Source organism: Chaetura pelagica, unplaced genomic scaffold, assembly GCF_000747805.2.
Source record: "Chaetura pelagica isolate M959 unplaced genomic scaffold, ChaPel_1.0 scaffold147, whole genome shotgun sequence".
NCBI lineage: Eukaryota > Metazoa > Chordata > Aves > Apodiformes > Apodidae > Chaetura > Chaetura pelagica.
Window position 1 is genome coordinate 1164368 of NW_009954194.1, and position 21686 is coordinate 1186053.

The 21686-nt window shown below is 35.9% G+C and overlaps 1 protein-coding gene across 2 annotated transcripts in view; it reads left to right on the forward strand.

The window, feature by feature from the left end:
- PROM1 (prominin 1) overlaps positions 1-20966 on the forward strand; it is a 55210-nt gene extending 34244 nt beyond the window's left edge. Inside the window, exons 8-26 of one of the 2 annotated variants that reach the window (XM_010003093.1) lie at positions 431-648; positions 1042-1116; positions 2278-2341; positions 3298-3306; positions 4456-4615; positions 6284-6436; positions 7216-7339; positions 7763-7866; positions 8268-8352; positions 9703-9849; positions 10109-10180; positions 12782-12874; positions 14034-14087; positions 15541-15621; positions 15699-15767; positions 16313-16405; positions 17888-18003; positions 19022-19090; positions 20948-20966. In XM_010003093.1, coding sequence (XP_010001395.1) covers positions 431-648; positions 1042-1116; positions 2278-2341; positions 3298-3306; positions 4456-4615; positions 6284-6436; positions 7216-7339; positions 7763-7866; positions 8268-8352; positions 9703-9849; positions 10109-10180; positions 12782-12874; positions 14034-14087; positions 15541-15621; positions 15699-15767; positions 16313-16405; positions 17888-18003; positions 19022-19090; positions 20948-20966 — 1805 coding nt within the window. The remainder of the gene's footprint in view (positions 1-430; positions 649-1041; positions 1117-2277; positions 2342-3297; positions 3307-4455; positions 4616-6283; positions 6437-7215; positions 7340-7762; positions 7867-8267; positions 8353-9702; positions 9850-10108; positions 10181-12781; positions 12875-14033; positions 14088-15540; positions 15622-15698; positions 15768-16312; positions 16406-17887; positions 18004-19021; positions 19091-20947) is intronic. The other variant, XM_010003094.1, reaches the window with a different exon arrangement.
- Positions 20967-21686: the final 720 nt, after the last annotated feature.

Below are 21686 nucleotides of genomic sequence, written 5' to 3' on the forward strand. Positions count from 1 at the left end.
CCCTTTCATCCTGCAGCTACATAATTTGTGAGTTGGGTTATAACCAAAATACTGAAAATACTATTTTGCAGATATGGTCTTTCTTTTAGTTTCTAACAATCAAGTTTTGAAGTTTCTTACTGAAACCACTGGGTAAGAAGAGGTAGGGAAAAAGTTATAAAAGAGTACTCTGGGAGGTGGATAGAATCTCAATAAAAGTAGCCTGAGCTCCTTCGTTTTTTTGTAGTAAAATGTAAGTGTTATATTTTTATGCGCAATAAATGCGTATTCTGCGCCGAAACATCTTTCTGCAAGGGAGGAAGGGTTATTTAAATCAGTATTGTTAAGAATATCAAACCATTTGTGCATGTGCACTTTCTCTTCATATCTTTATCTATAGACTGGTTTCTAACTGAAGTTGTTTTTTTTAAAAAACTTTACATCCTTGCAGCCATCAGAGAAACAAAGGAAGCACTGGAAAATGTGAGCGTCTCTGTAGAAGTTTTGCAGGAGGGAACAGAGAGGCTTCATGCAAACTTGACAGTTGTTAGAATGCATCTAAGCAACACTCTCAATGACTCTGCATGCTCTGTGGCTCAGGCTGCCTCAACTTGCAATATCATCAGGAATTCATTGAGTCAGTTGGACATCAATGCCAATTTTAGCGGGGTAAGAGAATATTTTTCAGGCTCTTACAGACTGTTTGCCTTGAACAAGCCCAGTAGTACCTCTGCAACTTAATGGCCCTTAAGTGACCTTCCCTTATTCTGTGTTTCTGAGTAATTCCAATTACTGTTTTCATTTTCTGTGTAGAAGAGGATAAAAGTGTGTGTTAAGCAGCTGCATTAAAGTGCTGCTCTGGGCAGCGAAATAATCCACCCTCCCCAAAATACTGAGGTTAAGGTTTACTTTTGTGCAGCAAGCATTTCAGGAGTGTGCTAGAAAGATTCTACTATAAATCATCTCTCTAGTTTCTTTACTCTCTCTCCTAGCTTTGAAATATTTAGTAAATTAACAAGACTACTACTTTGATGTGACTCAAGAAAGCTTTTTGCTTCCTAGTTGCCAGGAGTGAGCTCACAGCTTGCCAAGGTCAACGAAGTCCTTAAAACAGACCTTTCTAGCCTGGTTCAAAAGGTAGGTTTCTTGACATACTGTTTCTTGACAAACTGTTAACTAATAAACTGGGATTCTTACATGTCACTTGTTTTCCCTTGGCTTTGTCAAGCAGCAGTCTCTTGTTTCCATCTCCTCCTGAATCATGGTGGATATCTCTCCACATTATTCCATTTTTGGCCAATTGTAGTGCTTTGTATCCCCAGGATACTACAGATTAAAAATGTACTGCTAATTGTCTGCTTGGAAGAACAATCCTTAAAAAACAAAAAAGCAGAAACATGGATCTGTTAGCATGCTCTATATTTTTTGGTTCAAACTGAGGAAAAAAAAAATCCCCACTCTCCTAATTAGTTGTTTTGTATTCCGGCTATTTTGAAATACGCCTTTAAAAATTCCTTATGTGCATGCTTGATATTAAATCTTGTGCAATGGACATAATGTAATTAGTATTTTTGCAAGGCTATCCATAAGACACCATAATTTTCACTGAGAAAAAATTGCTTACTTTGAGCGGTTTGAAAATCTAGTAATCTGAAAACATTTGCTAGTAATGGAAGGTATTTTATGAAACCAAAGACTCTGTATAGGGTCTCAGATCACTGCCTGCATCTGAAGTGATCAAACCTGCATTGAGTAAGACTTAAAGCATCCACTGCAGTAGACTCTCCTTTCTGTCCAGATGAGCTTCTATGCTTAGACTGCACTGTTTAGATCCATTCTTTCCCCTTGTTACTAAAGAAAGCACAGCAGTGTTTTTAGAGGCAGTTGGATTTCATTGTTTGTAGCATTCATTTAATATTAAGAAGGTACAGAATTGCAAAGAGGAGGTATTAGACTGGTTTGCAGTAACGCCTTTCACTTTTATGTGCTCAGTCCTATATGAGACAGATCTGACAGGCAACAGTACTGAGTTTGGCGTGATTGTGACTGATGCATGTGCATTTAAATGTAGATTTTTTTCAAGGAATATCCTGGAGAGTAAACTGAATCTGAAATATACTTGAGTTCCTGTTTTGGTTTGACCTTTTATAATGTGCAAAGATAAAAATGTATTTTTCATAGTATTGCCACATACATTTTGGCGTGTATATACTTTTATTCCTTCTATAAGAAGAAAAAAGTTGCAAATAATTTGACAATGAGAAACTTGTTATAATTTTTCCAACTTTTTTTTCGTAGGGTTATGCAGCATTTAATGATACTCCAGACTTAGTGGTGAATCAAACCAGAAACATTTTATCAGGTGAGGGCAACTATCTTTGCTCTTTGATTGTTTAATGTTGATGTTTTTCCATCACTTACAGATGGTTTTGTTTTCTTTTATTGATAAATAACAGGAAAGCTGGGGAGGGACTGTTTACAAGGGTGGGTAGCAATAGGACAAGGGGCAATGTCCTTAGGCTAGAGCAGGGTAGATTTAGATTGGATATTAGGAAAGAATTCTTTACTTACTCTGAGACGGGTGAAGCACTGGAACAGATTGCCCAGAGATGTTGTGGAGGCCCAATCTCTGGAGATGTTCAAGGTCAGGATCAAGGAAGTTCTTAGCAACCTGACCTAGTTAAAAAGGTCCCTGTGCACTGCAGGGGGGGCTGAACCAGATGATCTTTAAAGGTCCTTTCCAACACTATACATTGCATGGTTCTATGATAATACATTTTTTGGGCTAAAGATTATTAAAAATGGAAATGTAAAACTTAATAATTTGGTTTGAATTTGGTACCACAGGAAAAAAAACACACCATAGCAACTGTGTCTTAATAAGGATCCAAAATTAAATCTAAAAATAAACTGTATGGTGTTTTATGGTGGAGTTTTATTTGTTAGATTTTTTACTGCTCAGGTAATGAGAGAACTTGGGATCCAAACTGCACATTGAGGCTTTGTCTTTATTTGATTGAAAGGCTTATTTTTCTTGACTGAAATATCTATGACGTATTTAGGAGCATGATGTTAAAAAAACGAAACCTGTCTGCTGCCTTATTAAAATGTAGTGGATGGTGAAGAGGAGGTAAAAATGCTCCTTAAGGATAAATTAAATTTCTGTCTTAATTGTTTTGTTAGTTAGGCTTTAAACTGTTCCTGTTTGACAGTACCTGGACGCTTGATGTTTGAAGAGAATGTAGTTTAGTGTGTGTATACTAATCTGTTTTAATTTTTTATTCTTCCATTGTGGACCTGTTCTGCATATATAAACAGCTGTTCCTTGTAAGTTTTCCTGTTTCTTTTCTCCCCTCTGTGGGCAAAATGAAACACAGTATCTATACAACCATAGGTATACTGTGTGAACTTGCCTAAAATGAGCCAGTTTTCTAAAACTGATATTATGCTTTTCATTAGGAAATGGGGTACAAATTTCCGCAACTTCAGTATCTGCTGATCTGCATGAACACAGGCCATTCTAATTTATCTATGTATAAATTGTTGGGGGGTTGTTTTTATGAAAATTGAGTTTCACTTACAAATCAAATAAAATACTAGTTCTACTACAAAAAATTGCATGCATTTGTTAACTTTCTTTTAAAAGAAACGTATTTTGGTACCTGGGTGGATTTAGAAAAGTAACCATCAAAAGGAACAGCCAAAAAACTTGTCCAGTTGTTGTTTTGAGAAAGAGGAAGTAGTTGTGCACTACCAAATAGCAACATATAGTTACATACCATGCTGTTTCAGGTATTTTCCAAGTTGAAAGAGGGGAAGAGTAAACAGAAACTTCATTTTATAAATACACAATATGGATAAGTGAATTAATCGTGTCTTTGTGTATCTGAATAATGTGTTTCTAAGCTGTAAGGAAAGGGTACCATGTTTGTTCATAATTTCAGGGGGAAAAATAGCTTAATTCATCATTATCTCAAGAGTTTTGCTAACTAATTGGAATGAATTTATTTAACCTTTTATAATAAGATTGAAAATAACTAGTAGAGTTTCCCAATATAGGCAGTCTAATTTCTTTCACAGTGTTGTATTCCCAAAGGATGGAGTTTAAATAGAGTTTGATGATCTTCCTCATAAACTACTTGGCTCAGGGTTACCATTTGCAGTATTTGCATGAAAAGCAAGATTTAAGCTGACTAGATACAAAGCGACATTCATTACAACAAAAGGAAAGAACTCTGGCTCGAAATCTACATCTTTCATCATTAAACTGAATGCTAAAAATAAAGTGTGCATTTTCAAATACTGTTGTGTTACTTTGAAGCTCAGTGTCTTTGTTGCCTGCTTGCCTCTTCCTCACGCTTCTCTTCATGGCTTGCTTGTTCTTCGTGGCACATGGTTTAAAAGCATTTTATATATAATGCATAGGTTGAGATTTTTTCTATGAATCTCTAATACCACAATTTTTTTTTTTTTCAGATATCAAAAATGTGCTGGAATCAATTGGTTCAAATATCACTACCTTCACAAATGCGCTCCCTGTTCAGAAGGTTTTGGCAGATTTTACTATTTACCTTACACAGAGTGAAGCATATGTTCAAGAGTATTTTCCGTTAGTGGAGCAGTACGACTTCTACAGGTGTGTACATGAAATAAGGCAAGAGTGAAGTGCTGTGGTTGACACTTGGTAACATGTAATGTTCTGTAAAGGAAATTGAACTATTAAGGATGAACACAGTGAAACAAAGATCCTATAAGGCGATTGTTTGTTACTGGCATTTTGCTAAATGCCAAAGCTGCAGCTTATCAATAGCTGGGCTGTTCCAGAGCAAGAGATAGTTTCTGCTCTGTAGGCCATCAGATCTTTTCCAGGAAGGACAGATGTAGGTAGATGTCAAAGATGCATAAAGGAATAGATTGTTTCACAGTGCCTGAGTGACTTTTCATTTATGACTTGTTTTTGTTGAAGGTAAGTTGTAAGAGTATAGGACTGGAGAGGCCTTGAAGCCTCTCTCTTTCTACCACAGAGAAGGAGTTGCAGGGATTCTGTTTCACTCCTTATAAATCTTGGTGGACCCCTCCTTGTTCCTACTGGTGTAGTACTTGTGCTTATGAATGCATAGGCTGATTGTACCTTGAGAAAAGCACGTACTTCCTATTTGAGACTTTTGTAACTCCTGTAATTGAGTAATCATCTCATATTTTGAAGTATAAAATTTTTCATTTCTTACCATTTAACTTTGTCCTCAAACTCATCATTCTCCCTACATTTTGACACTTAGTTAAATCTATATTGGTAATTGCTTCTATCTTTGTGTCATAATCAGTTTCACTGCTACAGAGTAAGTGTGCTAATGGTTTTAATGCAACATCAAATAAAAATGAACAGAAGACCGAACTTTAAGAACCTTACCTATAACTTTGCCTTTAGCCCATCCCTTATCTGGCAGTTTTTGTGGTGAGCCTTAATTTGACCAATTTATCATTTATTTGAAGATCAGATTGCATTTCACTAAAGAAATGTAGTCATTCTGCTACAGTATGCCTCTGTTATTCTTGTATTTAGATTCAAAAAAGTGGAGAAATGTCTATCATCTACTTGGCACTTAAATAACCATTCTTTTCAAACCTAATGTACTACTACTTGAGGTACAAATGAAGTTAACAAGTCAGTAGTTTTCCAAATTTTTTTCTGTCTGTCCTTTTTTTTAATTTCAAGTGCATTACTTGTGGTTCTCAGTAAGTATTGTTTTATGAATATGCCTGTAAGAATGATTGCTTTTCTTTCTCTTCATTGGCTGTGCATATTATCACAGAATCACTGGATTGTCAGAGTTGAAAAGGATCACTAGAGATCATCTAGTCCAACTCCCCCACTAAAGCAGGATCCCCTGGAGCACATTATACACATTATTGTGTTCCTTTCTCTGATTTTTCCAGTTCCTGCTTTCTCCCCACAAAGGTACAAGGAGGAGAAAAGCAAATGCCTCCTCCGCATTATTGTTTGCTCTGCTTGCAGCACTCAGACACTTCAGCACAGTCTGCCTGCAGTGACTGGACTTGGAGCATCTTGCTTCTGTGATGTTTGTTCCCCAGCCCTTCAGTACCTACTCCATAGTAATTATGTTCAGGCCCAAAATACATGCTAGTGTAGGAAAAGCATTTTTTAATTGCTAACATTGTTGCTTAAACAGAACCAAGAGTGAGCCAGCTGGGAACATAGTATTGCTTTGTGTATTCTGCAGGTCTCCAGGGTTGCCTTTTTTTTGCATGCTAATAACCAAACACTTCGGCTTTTATTCCATAGGTGGCTGGGTTGTCTCATTCTGTGCTGCATGGTGATCCTGATTCTGGTTTTTTACTATCTTGGACTGCTATGTGGTACCTGTGGTTTTGATAAACAAGCTTCCCCAACAACCAGAGGCTGCATTTCTAACACTGGAGGAAACTTTCTTATGGCGTAAGTTTCACTTATTGTTGAAAAATAAAGGTACCTGTAGAAAGGTCCTTTTTATTGATTTTGAAGGAGATATATATATATATAGATATAGATACATATATAAAGAATTTGTTCCATTACCTGTGCATATGTGCTGAAAAAAATTTGAAGGAAAAAAAAAATTTAATCTCATGTACTTTCACTGAGGATCTTGGGAATTTTGGGTTGCTCTTTCATTAAATGTCATAGCTGAAGGATAAAACCTCTGAATTTACTGTTTTAAGGTGAGTGCTGTAGCTAATGACTTTCTATGTTAGTCCATTTGCAAACTGCTTAAACTGGGAGCAGATAATTAAGGAATTCATACCTTTTTAGTATACTAAAAGTGTGGTTGCTCTTGGAAGCCTCCAGTAGTGGCTTAATGTCATTTCTGTTGGGTGCAAGAGAAAATAGCATCTGAAATCTGTCTAAACTGTTTTGGAGCACGAGGCTGAAAAGTTGAATTTCAAAAAGAAAACTTATTTATTTTCTGGCTCTTAAACTTAACTTTTAAGGGTTTACACACCCAATGCAGACATGAGCATTCTAGACACACTCTAGCTGAAGACTTTACAGGGCTGAAATGTGTAAGATGTTTCAGAGAGCAAGAACATACTTGGAAAACAGAAGTATTTCAACCATCTACCAGTTTTTATGTCTCTCCTGTAGCTTCTAACTGTTGTTTTTGCTGTTGCCTAAAGTGTATGTACTTTGTTCTTAAAAAGCAAAAACTTACTCAGCTTTTTTTTTTTTTTTTTCAGTGGTGTTGGATTCAGTTTTCTTTTCTCCTGGGTGCTCATGGTTGTAGTGGTGCTCACTTTTGTCACAGGTGGAAACGTAGAAAAACTGGTCTGTGAGCCCTTTGAAGATAAAACTTTATTCAAGGTGAAGTTATTCAAGTTATTAAACAACTAATAAAATCCCCATTAAATCCAGGTGGTCTTGTTAGTTATGTATGGCATAGTATTTTTTTATGGAATACTTCAGGTGGGTTTGGATCTGGTTTTACTTTCTCCTTACACAGCGAATACACATTCATCCTTTTTTGGTTTAATTTGCTTTGCAGTGTAAACAGTGCATGCCTGTCTTCCTTTGGAGATACATTTTTCTGTGATTCAGCATTTCTTGGGGACATGGAGCTTTCATGCTCACTTTCTGTACCAGAAAGTTGATTTCACTGTTATGCTTATATTTCCATTAGTGGATAGTAAACTTTAATGTGAATATGTGTTAAAAAAATTGAGTATAAATTAATTTCTTAATTCAAAACTCAGAATTATAGTACCCTTACCAAATTTTGTCTTCCAGGTTTTGGATACACCCTACTTACTAAATAAACACTGGAAAAACTACCTTTCTGGCATCTTGTTTAAAAATCCAAATATTGACTTGACTTTTGAAGAAGTGTACAGGTATTGTATGGTGAAGATTTAATTCCATTTATGCATACTGTTTTTGTGGTATCTTTCATCCTTTGTAGTTCAAGCACATAGAAAAATTGTATGTGTTCCAGAGAACATTGTTTTGCTAGCAAAGGCAATTTTCTCCTCTATGTGAGTTATTTAGTCCTAGAGTCTCTAGTCTTAGAGTAGTATCATATAACAATACTAGTTGAGCTCTTTGAAAAAGTATTTTGCCTCTTTGAGGCCAACAGAAATTATTACTTACTTACTTATAGACTGAGCTTCAGAAAATGTACAGAACTTCTTTAAAGGTCTGATTTTCTTGGAGTGTGAAACATTGTTACTCGTTCTCTTAACACTTGGTCCTCAAGGTGGTTTTTAGGCTGATGTATGTATTTCTGGTTTTTTAGTGATTGCAAGGAAAACAAAGGAATTTATACTTCCCTTCACCTAGAACACCTGTTCAATATAAATGAATTTCTAAATATCACTATGGTAAGTAAATAAAATATGAGTTAATGATTAATTTTAGAGGCTGGAGAGGTGTTTGCTCTTACACACAGTATAGCAGGTCTGAGTTTTATGGGATTTTGGGTTTTGTATACAATACATCCTACAGGGAGGCAAGAACTATCCAAGCTAGTTTGAAAGAGAGAAATATATTTACAATTAAGATTTTCTTATTTGATAAGAATACAAATAAGATGTGCTTATGCCAGTCTCAGTGAACCATAGAAGGTTTTCTGATATGTTTTTTTAATGGGTGCTGATAATAATGTTGGTTTTAATTTTGAAACTTGCAAGGATCTTCTAAAGGATGCTTACAGTGTTTAATGAGAGTTGCCTTCTTTATATGAAACCTTTCTAGGTGTGTTTTCTTCAGACCCCAGTTGGATTTATATTGACCCAGCATATGATTTGCAGTTCTAAGAATGGTTCTGAGTTTGGTGGGAAGGGGTTGTGATAAAATATTTTCAGTTAAGCTGCAATAATACGTAACTGCACTGTTATTATGAGACTGTACTAGTTTTGATGTTGCCTATAATGCTGACCTTCATTACAGCAATCCCTAGGGGACCTGTGTTCCATTCTACCAGGCACTGTACCCACATTTAATAGGTACAGTCTCTGCCCCAGGTAATAGACAATTAAAATGAACAGGGAAGAGGCACTAAGAGAGAAAATTATATTGAGTTTCTGCAACAGACTAATGGTGGAGGCTAGGAAGGTAGTCAGTTTTCCAGTTTCCTCATTTATTCATCTGTGGCCTATGCAGGACATATAACATTTTAGATTTGGGTACAGTGAATGAAAACTTCAGGTAACAATAAGTAATCTTTAGTCACCCCTAAACATGTTTAGAGGAGCCTCATCCAGGTCTGTGGCCAATGCAGCAGACAGTGTCTGTTGTGTCCACAGCTGAGACACTGAGATCTCTGCATTTTCCTTGATTAGGGCCAGGGGTAGAACTTAAAATTTCTAATAACATTTCCTGGAGGGGAAAGAGAATTCTGTTTTATCTCCTCTGAAGAGGGACTAATGTCTAGTCAGGAAAGCTTGTGTAAAACATGATGGAAGGCAAGTAATTCATTGGTACAAAAGATGCATAGGTGGATGACAACATGGCATGGCTAGGCTGTGTGGATATTGCAGGAAAGGGAAGAAGATTACCTGGTGAATTCTATCAAAGTTAATTGAATTAAACTGATTTAAGCAAAAATCAATGGGTGCTTCTTCATGGGAGTGATGAGTCAGCAAAAGCAAGATGCATTTGGCAGAGAGGGCTACAGAGGAATATGCAGTGGGTGCAAAATACTTTTGTGCTTTATTTTGTTTCTCTCTCAGTATACAGAAGATGTAGCACTTAAAATTGAACATATTCAAATAAACCTCAGCAAAATCATTTTGCTAGATGATATTGGGAAGGAGAGTCTTCTGAACTTCAGCTCTTCTGGACTACAAGGAATAAACTTCGCAGCATATTTGGCAGAGGTGAGACTGGAGACAGTCTGGGACAAAGCATAAAATGAATGTTACTGTAACAATGGGCAAGACAGGAAAACCTGCTTTTATGTCAACAGCCATGTTTTGAAGAATCACAAAACATGAAGCAAAAGCACTTCAGAAGTTAAGGTCAATAATAATCTGAAGAAGGGGTAGACATAGTGGTTAAGTGTGGTTAAGTACAAACAGTCCTTTTATGCAATAGTAACATACTTTTTCTTTCCGTACTGTTCACATCTTATTTCAGATCAATAAAAGTGTTACCAAGGTGGATCTTCTGTCATTTGCTAATGACTTAGAAGCAAGAGCAGACCAGCTGGTAAGTTTAATTCCCTAATACAATAATACTTTAAATGTATTGTTTATAAACTGCACATAGTTAAGTATTTAGACTTAATATGGGAGAATTATTGCGCTTCACTTACATACATAATGCATTGTCATGTAAAGAAAACCTTCCAAAAGCAATGTTACATATGAGCTGTATTTTAAATACTGCTAATTATTTATTTTTGCCTGCAAACTGTTGGACAATTTCTGCTTTGGTAGTGCAATTTAAATTCCACTGTTTGCTTAAGAAATTAAGGGCATACTCTGAGTATTTCCTGTGATGCTTTCTACATATTAGGGTCCCAGTTGGAAGAAAAATCAGTTAGATTACGATGGAAAAGACTATTTGAATTAATTTTCTCTCAGGTAGTGAGCAGAAAATTTTGCAATTAGCAAAAAAACCAATACTGGGGCAGCTCATAAGTGCTGTAATGAGAACTAGGGCTCCATTGTGCAGGGAGAATGCAGAAAAGACATCCTTTCTGCTCTGAAGGGCTTTTTGAGTGCAGACACATGGACAATGGTCAGAGGGTACAGCTGCAACATTGCCTGCAAATGAATCTGCAAAATGACATAGGAGTGTTAGCAGAGAGTGAATGTTCAGTCTGTATGTTTGTATGCATGTCAGGGTCACCTCTTACTTATTTCTCAAAGCAGGAGTCATTGTTTGGACACTGGATTGGACACTGGCCCAAGAGAGATTCCTGCATTGTGATGTGGGAGAAAGAGTTATGCTGCACACGTACTGCAGTCACTCAGATCACTAAGGGACACAGAGCAGTATGAGACTGTTGTTTGGAATTTATCAGCTATCCAGGCATCCTCTAGGAAGAGGAGGGCACCAGTAGAAACTCCTAGTGTTTTTACACCAGTTTTTTCATAATTTGATCACATCTGCTGCTTTTGAGGTTTTTTTCTGCCACACGTGCATTAATGTCAAGGTTAGGCTGCTCGTGGTTTTTATGTCATGTAGTTTGCACCCTCTCCAGGCCCTGTGAGTGAGCCACACATCATCTGTTTACTTGTGCTGTTTGTCTGTTAGCTACAGATACCAGTAGCTTGGGCCACACTTCAATTACATTTTCCATTTTTACTGTGCCATTTTGAAGGTTACACAAGTAAGGAGTTTTTGCTGTTGTTTTGGGGATACTTTCTAAGTGAAAGTTGAGGTTCTTCAAACATGTTGTATCTTACACAGAATTGTCTTTGAGATGTCTCTTTAAAAAGTATATTCTTCACAGGTCCATAAAGGAAAATAGATTGTGCTGGTAGATTGTTTTTTCATTATTTTTGCAATAGAATCTAAAGGAAGTATTGGTATTGAGAACAGATCAGGCAGAGTTATTTCTTCACCTGAAAGACAATGAAAAATACAGTATGAAATGTTTTAACTGTGTCAGAGTATACATTTTTATTTCCTTCTGAAATGTCTAAAAAAAACCCACACCAAAAAAACCCACAAAAATTATGTATTCCAAAAGTTAGATTGTTTACAAATCAATACTGATTTCCAAAGATATTTTTAGGCCCACTTTATTATTAGTGATAGCTCTTAAAGCTTACAAGATCAATGGAAAAATAAAACAAAAACATTTTGGAATTAATTAACTCTGGGTTTCTAATTTGCTTTTTCTGGTACCTGAGACACAACATACGTTTTTACACTGAAAGGAGCAAATGGAATAAAACTTGCATCAAACCAAGGGGTGAAGATACGGAGGAGGGAGCAATACCACCCTCAGGTGTTGTTAGGCAAGTGGATTCAGCTTGTCAGTGCAGAAGAGGAAACATCCTGAGGCTGCTCTGTGGCCACAGCTGATTGCTTTGTGAGTGCTTCACAGGGAGCAAACACATCTCTGAGATCTGCCATTAGTACACTTCCAAAATGCAGTGTGTATTTACTGTGCATGCAGGGAGCCAATTGATTTTGCCACCAAGAGGAAATGGAAAATGCATCTATTTCTGAGAATAAACATTTTACAAGTTTTACAATATTTCACAAGTGTGAACTCTAGACAGGCATTCAGACTTGAAAATCAGGGAACAAACTCCTATCTTCTGCCTGAAATTTGAGAGCCAGAAAAATAGAAAATACTCTTCACAGCTGCCTTCCCAAGTTACTGGCAGAAAAGATTAAAGATTCTGTGTCCCTCAGAAGGCAGAGGGTGATGTCTGCAGTGCCCAAAACAAAAGCAAGTACCCGTGACTGGCAACACTCATCTCAGCTGGGGCGTGGTGCTGCAGGGTTCTTGTGATCAAGTCTGGCTTGCAGCAAGTGAGAGGGGACCTGCTTGCTCTTCTGTGTTTGAATGACTTAGTGCACCATGTGACAATTCTCTTCAGTTGAATCTGTGCTGGTAATGTTATAGCCAGAAAAGCAGTAAAATACATCTGGTTTGGGTGCTGAAGTTTGAATTATTAATATGGTGATTGTATTGATGTGATCCTTGTGTTGGTGCATTCAATTTGCCATATCCCATTGCTAGCATCAGCTGTTCTGCAGAGGATGAGCATAATGTGCAACTTTCATTGTCTTTGTTGGAAAGCTTTGAGACTACTGAACAACACTGCATAATTGCATTTTTTGCAGCCGAAAGGAGCACTGGAAAATGCCTTAAAAGGACATGCAAACAACATTCGGATGATTCATAACCAGCAAGTTGTTCCACTAGAGCAAGCTATGGTAAAATACTAAAGCCGTATTAAAGCATATTTTTAGAAAATATTAATCTATTAATTAAGGTATAGAAACCTGGACTTTTGCTAGTATATAAGCATAGACTGCATTTGCATCTTGTCACTGAGTAGTAGTCTGGTTAAAGTATGCCTTTAATAAATAGCTTTCTTATATTACTACTGTAGTACAAGAAATGTCTTTCTTTCTTATACTACTACTATACTTTCTTATACTACTTTATAGTACTGTCTAAAATCATGACCTTTTTCTTCCCATGTTTTTCTGTATCCATGATTATATATGAGTAAAAGAGGAAGCAGGGGACAACTTTACAAAATACTAACCCTAAATTATTAATTTTCTTTTTTGCTTACCGTTCATCTTCAGTGATAAAAAGTACTACTACTTCAAACTTTATTTCCTGGGCTCAGCTGTCTCTTAATGGTATTAAAGCTGCAAAGTCTTGACAGTAGTATTTAGAGCCAAAGAAAAACCTTCTATTGATGCTGTAAAAGATGTGAAAGGGTTTCTTCGGCCTGATTTTGTGAGACAGATTTGTATAGTATCAACCATCTCATGCATACTGAGTGTTGTTTTTTATATCTGCATAACACAAAGGTTTTTAGTTTATCCTACCATCAGATACAGTATTTCTGCTTATGTCAAAGTCATCTTGTAGAAAAGCTTTAGGTCTTCCCTTGCACTCTGATTCTATGCTGTTCTTTCCTAATTAACTCCTAATTATTCTCATGTCTTTTTCCTTTTAAAAAACTGACTGTCAAGAAATACGTTAAAGCTAGGGTAAGTGAAACGGCACAATTTGAAAATTCTCTAAATGCTTGGTTCTGATTTTAACTGTTCTCTCTCCCCTCCAAATAAATGTTCATTTGTTTTATTGCTACTAACTTTAGTTAAATCTGATGTCTTCCATAGACAATTCATACATACTTCGTACTGTTGGTGAAACACTGAATCAACAGTTAAAACCAATATATTAGGTTTTATACAACTATTGTTACTATATGTAATGTTTTATACTATATGTTTGTTGTATTAGAAACAAAATCATCTGCAGAAGATTAAAGCATGCATGTAATGCGTTAAAAGCAGTAGGCTCTTACCTGTAGTAATGACTTGAGTATTTTTTTCCCCTCCTTTCTCATAGAGCACTTTAAACCAGAGCATTAGATTACTGAAGAGGACATCATCTGAACTTACGGTAAGCTTTTTTTTTCTGACAACAGGAACATTTTTGTGTGTGGTGACAATTTATCTGCTACATATGCAGGGCATATATTTTCAGAACAGCTTTTTCTATTTCTGGCTGTCCTGTTATTGGAAGAGATTGTAATACATGGAGGTAGTAACAGGGATTTTAGGTATTTGTTCTACACAGCTTTTTCTACCCTGACTTTCCCTTCCTTGTAGAGGAGAAAAAAAGATATAAATGTTTGGGATATTTTTTGAAGTATGAATTGTAAACTTAATTATCTTGTGATGAAATAGACTTCAGTACAGTCCAACATATTGTGTTATTCATGTTCCTAAAAATGTAGGGTTTTTTCTAGAATCTCTGAATGCAAAACTTGGGGTGGACAACAAGGAAACAAAATGCAAAAATACAACATGAGAAAAGGGAGACTTTAAATTCACATCCTTAACCACCTCTTGTCCAATGTCCAGCTCCCACCTGGGCCTGTTTCTTTACCATTGTACTCATTACTTTCCAGCTTCTGCAGCACCAGCCCCACTGTGAGAAACCGAGTCTGTAGAGAGGCTTCCCCAGGGCAACCCATGTTTCCCCTCTAACTAGCAGCTAGTGCCTGCACCACAGTGATACCAGCTGCCCTCATGCTCTGCCAGACTCAGGAGAATAAGCATCAGGATGGTTACTTTCCTGGCAGCAAAGCTTTCTGTCGCCACCAGCCTGCCCTGGCTTGGGGTGTGAGAATTCAACCATGCTAGCTAGCACTTCAGAGTCACAGTCACAACAGGTTTATACTTACCTCAGTTCTCCTCATTGAGGTTTCTAACAAATCCACAGCAGCAGACCCAGCTAGATCTCCTTTAGAGTCTGTAGTTTCTGATAAGAAGCTATGAAATAAGGTGTTGATAAGAAAAATACAATGTTTGACCCTTAAGTATATTTAAGAAACGTTTATGGTTTCAGGCTGTATGTACACAGTCTTTTGTGTGTTCTTTGAGAGACTTTGAGATTTTACATATATTGAAGAAGTGTCTAAATCCTTTTGGATATTGATTAGCAGTATATTCTATGCTGTATGTTATGATAGTATATGGCCCACTGTTTTCTTCCTGTGCACTGTATGTGTGTGTAGTGTATATTCACATAGATTAAAGCGTCTCTACACTTAAAAAAAAGAAAGAATGGAAGATAAGCTCATCTATGTTATAAATTAACTACATAGGTTTCAGGAAAAGAGACTTTTTGTAACAACTGATACTTTCCTTTTTTAGTAGTGAGATAATTTTGTCAGGTGATGAATCCTTAGTCAGGCTCGTGTTCTGTCTGGAATTGCACGCTTCGAAAGCTTTTGACACAACAGCGATGCTGGCTTATCAAGAGAATAGGTTAGTGACAATGGCTGCAGAGCCATTGTAACAGCCCTGAAGGGATTTATTTATATTAAACACTGTCTCTTCCTTTCCAGGCTAAGGTGAAAAATGTCATTGGCTCTGTTAATGCTGCCCAGTTTCTCATAAATAACAATGCTTCTCTAGTTATTGTCCAGGTAAGCTTTATTTGATTCAAGTACATTAATTTATGATGTCATGGAGATAAGGTTCACTTACTTTTGTCTGTTCCTAGGAGACAAAAAAGTATATGGATACCATAGTTGGCTACTTTGAGCAATACGTTGCATGGGTCAAAGAGTCGGTAAGGTGCATTTCCTTCATTGAGAGAAGCTGCATTGAAAAAAAGTTGCAAAGCTAAGGAATAATAGTAATGATGATAATAATAAAAATGTTGATAGAATGTTCTATAGTGTCCGTTTCTGAGATGTTATTACTGTGAAGGGGAAAACTTGTATTTTATAAATAGTTTTGTAGTGTTTGAATTAGAATATAAATTATGATTTTTGGTGTTCAGAATAAAATGCAAATTTTACATAGTATCATTTTTCCAGGGCTAACCTGAAATCTACCATTTGTGCTATGTTGCACTGAGCCTGACCTTGCTTAGACATCATTAGCATCTTGTTTTATTTTTTTCTTCAGCTGCAGCCTTTGAGAAAATAAGCCAATGTTTTAAAGATGTGTGTGTTCACTTGATAGCATATCTCACTGGAATTTATTTTGAATTTGCATAGGCTGAGAGAAAATAATTTAGCAAACAATATCTGTAAATGTAAGCAAGCTTTGTGATTCTTAACTTATGCTGTGAGATACTTCAAACTGTATTTTTTTAAATCTGTCTTTCAGATTGCCACAGAGGTAGCACCGTGCAAACCCATTGCCAATGTGGTAGATACAGCAGTAGATATTTTTTTATGCAGCTATATAACTGATTCAGTGGTAAGAAATATTTTCTGTTACTCAAAATGGGGACATCAAGTGGGGAATTCTTTGAACATAAATCTGCATTTAATTATTCTGGCTAGACTAATCTGAAGTATTACAATCAAGTATCATATCCAAAGTTATGCAAGAAAAAAACAATCTGATCTGGATCAAGTCCGAAGCCAAACCAGTGCCATACTTGGTTTAGGTTCCCATTGAACTCAGGCTTCTATTAGCAAGAATTCTGTAAAATTAACTGTTCCCACTCAATTTCTTCCAACTTCAATTGCAAAGTAAATACAGTACTACTGGTTTGGAATAAATATTCTGGAAAGGGTGGATTTGAGTTGAATCGCTTTTTTCTAACCACCTTGAGATGGAAAATCATAAAGATCTTAAATTTTAGCTGTAACCATTTCTAACTTAAGGGAATGAGGCAAGAGCAAGAAGTTAGTGAGAAATACCATGGACAAACTTTCTCAAATGTATTCCCTGGAATCTGAGCACTTTAGTGAAAAGGAAAAGGGATTTTTTTTTAATGACTTGACTTGTAGCAGGGATATGTAGATTAATGCCTTTACAGTGGTGACTTTAACCATGAGTAGCAGCAGTGTACAAGGATAATAGTGGCTTTTTCATCTTGCAGAAGAGCTTGTGTTAGAATGAGAAACTGCATGCCTAGAAACCACCACTCCTAGCTATTATTTAGCTTTATGGCACTTTTAGCCAGGTCCTAATCATACCAACAGTAAATGCATGTAATCAGTCAAAGCCAAAGCACCCTAACTTGGATAATACTTGACCATGAAATGTCCTAACCTGCTAGGATCATGTTGTACTCATTATCTCACAATTTACAGAGATTCTCTTCTCCTTAGTGTAGCCACTTACCATCTGGTAGCAGGTAGACCACAGTTTTCCTGATGGTAGAACTTAGCTAAATCACTTATAAGTCAAAATGCCTCCAGCCAATACAAATCAAATTTAGAAAATCATCGTTTTAACATCTGGTGATAAGTCAGTTCAACTGTGTGGTAATGAAATTAGTTACACAAACTGAGTACAAGTTAGCAAATTAAAAATTACCTTAAGAAAGTGCTGGAAACTCGTATTTTGACAAGAACCACAAGACAACTACTTTAAAATACCAAGAAAGGAAAAAGAAATAATGTGGCAAGTAAATTGAGCCCTAGGGCTGATGTTTTAATAACTTAGGAGGGCACACTGGCCATGTAGCTTTGAGCAGCTTTAGACATATTCCTGTGTGGTTACATTTGTAAGATGGTGTTCTCAGTTCAGTTCTTACTGATGTTGGTCAATGTTCAGCATGCCCTGTTCCACACTAGTATAAGGAACCTCAGGTAGTCCACGAGGCCAGTGTCACTAATTTGTACTGTGTTCTTCCAGTAATAATGCTTAGAATATCAAGCAAGGGTTCAGTACTTCTCTGATAAATTTTCTCTGTAATTTTTTTTTCCTGGATTTGCTTTGTTTCAGAATACCTTCTGGTTTGGTTTGGGAGGCTCTTCCATGTTTCTAATTCCTGCCATAATTTTTGCTGTGAAACTCTCCAAATACTATCGTAGAATGGATACAGAGGATGTATATGATGAGTAAGTATATACACCTAAGTAAGTGAAATGGTGATTGACACATTTTTTTCTAGTGTCTCACATGAGGGCACTATGATCCTTAAGCCTTTGGTGTCTTAGACCTTGGTGCCTGCAAAGTGCTTCACGCAGGTGGGCTTTGTTTGCCTTGACTTGCCATGACTCTGTGCAGATATTGCCAGCTCTGACTTTGAGAAACTTATTCCAGATTATAGCATTTATATAATTATCTTCTAAATGTGCAAGTGATTAGCTTTGCTAAGTAACCTGTTAAGGTGAATTATGCCTGCTTTGTAATCTCCTTGAATTAATGATTTGCTTTCTTACTGTCTTAGTTATTCCTAACCAGTCTTTCCTCTTTCAATTGCAGTTCCTCTGTCTCAGGGACTTGGCATTTTACTTTATGATAACTGTTCTTACGTGTTTTTCCCATCAGTTTTGTTTTTACTGTCTCTTTCCTACTCTTTGTTTTGCTCATTGTTCAGTTAGCCTGTGCACTGCATTTCTGAAATTTCACACTGGTTATTTTTCATCACACAGTAACAAGTCAGGAGAGCGGATACAGCTAAAATCGCTCACTTTAATTAGTGTCTAGTTAATTACTCCTCCTTTTCTGTGTTTTTTAATGTCTAAACTATACCCATGAAAACATAAGACATTTTTGCTGGTATTTGATCAAATTATTTTATTGAGGTGGAAGGTTTATGTTTGTAGCGTTACCTCTTGTGAAGTAACAAGTTTCATGTTCTGTTTCACCAGACTATATTTTATATTAGAGTATCCAACTCACTAGAATACCAAAATAATTACTTAACTTTTGGAGCATATAAGTATTAAAAATGTAAATTATAATTATGCTGTAACTCCCGAGTGTTACAAAGGAAAAGTTACCTTCTATTGTACATACACAGTTCACCTTTGCATAAACTATCATCATCCATGTACGTCTTAGAAGCCATACTGTACATAGTTCATCTTATAGTTAACATGGTCTTTTTTTGGTGTATTTATTTTATTACAGTACAGAAAATTGTAATAATGGTTATCATAAAGAGCATTTATATGGTATACACAATCCTGTTTTTACAAGGTAAACCAAGTCTGAAACTGCATGCCTTCCTGTGTCCTTACTTAATCTACTGTATTATTCACCCATCCAATTTTCTGCATGTTTTAAAATGAATTACTTAATTCTCTGTGGTTTTTGCATGATTAGTCACTATAGCAAAGGCTGTATGATTTGTATTTCTCATACATAACAGATATTGTAAAAATTGCCAACAACTTAACAGAGGTATTACCTACATTTGATCTTAAAATCCAGGTAATTAGGTATTTATCTAGCATAGTGGGTGGTCCTAAATTTATAAACATATTAAAATATTCTGGTAGCAGTTGAAAATGATAAGATGGGTTGCATTCTTACTGCTGAGTTGTTTTATTTTTTAGATGGTGAGGCACTGAGATTTTCCTGTGCAAAAGGCAGGTGACCCGGGGTAGACAGAAAACATGCACAGAGAAGAGAGATGTTTCTGCATAGGTAGAACTAATGCAACATCACAACTTATGTTTAGCAGAAGATTTGGGTTCTTTTCTGTCTCTGCAACTTTTGTGCTGTAAAAGCTTAGGTAGTTGTGAGACTTTTGGTTTCCATAAGGATAAGTAGGATGACCCACAAGTTCAGTATTTGGGTTTCTTAAGGAAGGAACCAATTTATTATTGAAATATGTAGGCCACTGTGCCTTAACTTGCAACTGAAGTTGAGTACTGGAAGAGAAGGAAGCTATCACCGTTCTTTCAGTAATGGGTAAATATCAAGAAAGCTGAAAAGTTTTGAAGTCTTACCAGATTTTATGTCTGCATCTGGTGTTTATTATTATTAAATAGAACTGAATTTTAAAATAATTATTTGCTGACCAAATCTTGTTTCCACATTTCCTTCTCAAGGAAAGTATTTATATATAACAGTATTTTTAGTGCTATTTTATGATCATGATTGTCATGGTCTGTTCTGCAACTTAACGTTACTCCCCAAACTAACCTACAAAGTGCTTAATTTAAAAGTCCTCTCCACTGGCATATCCAAGAACTCTCAGTTTTAAGTACTTTAATATTTTTAATAAGAGGAAATTAATAATTGCTTAGGCCTTCTGACCTTTGAATCCTTAATATGAATGTTAGAGCTTTAGATTCAGAGCATGTTTTCTGTGATATTGTAGTGATTGATAGTTTAATACAGTGTTTCTGAAGAAGCTAAAAATTTCTAACATAAAATAATAGTTTAAACAAAGACCCTCTAGTTCAGTCCTGACTTCCTTTTCCTAAGTTTTAAATGGCCTTCCATAATTAAATGTAAGGATTCAATTGGAAGCAATGCTGCCTTTTGATATGCTAAATGAGATAATTTGAAAAACTGCTAATTATATGAGATACATGCTTTCAATTTCTCAGTTTGGGATTTCCTTAGCAATAGAGTCTTGTTTTTCTTTTTCATTTCAGCAGACTCTTCACTTCTTTGCTATCCTTGCTTTTTCTCATTTCCTACAGATTATTTTGGGGGATATTTTGTGAGATACAACTTTGAATAATCTCTATACACCTGTACTTTTGCAGCAGGGCAGAAACCCATAAGGGTTTCTCTTTGTCCTTTGAAATCAGCTGCATTATTTTGCTGGAAAGAGATGCTAATATATTTATAAATATAAAATATGTAAATCCAAATATGGGCATTATATGACGTATATTTGTATAGATATCTTACACAGGTGTTTTTATATTTGTGTTGAAGATACAAATAGCCTCAAATGCAGCCACCATTTTTGTGAGAGCAGAATTGGAGGCTGGATTGAGTTCTCAAAGGAGTGGTGTTGAATAGGTAATCCAAGCATTTCTTTGTATCATAAAACCATGATAACCAGAAAGGTGTGTGCTTTTTTTTCTTGTACAGCTCTGTGGAACAGTGGTAACACATACTGGAAACATTAAGGGGTAAGTAATAAGCTCTTGAAGTTGATTACTACATTGCTTTTTTTAAGAAGGATGCTCTGCTTTCTGTAACAAGAGTGCTGTAAGGTTTAAAAAGAAAACATAAAAAAGTGAACCATATTGATGTTCATATGAAAATCTATGCCTTTGTTCTGCTTAAATTACATTATATATGTAATTCTGTCTTCATCATTTTCCTGAATTGTTTTTGTGATTATTTCCAGGCTATATAAATGAGGCTCAAAATTCTTCTGTGGGAATACATCATCATTCTTCCAAGTGTATTGGAGTTTGCATTCATCTTCCAAATCCTGAGCCACTTGTTTTATGTCACCTGTACTGTAAATCCCAAATGTACTATTGAATGTTATGCCATAAACTGCTGTACAGGATATATTGCAGTCAGGGCACTGCCTGTCAAATACCACTGTTCAAGGCTTGAATTAAAATGTGTTTTGTTTTTTACTTTTTTACACTGGGCTTTCTACCTTACATGACAGTATATAAATTAATTAGATTAACAGCCTTTGCCTAGCAGTCCTCTGACAATTGGTCAAGTTCTTCACTTAATTTGTTGATTTGTGTTAAATACAGTATATACACGTTTACATAAAAATACATTTTGTATACAGGACTTTTGTATATACGTTTTTCTTAAAACTTATAAATGTTTAGTTAAGATTTTAATATTGTATAATACT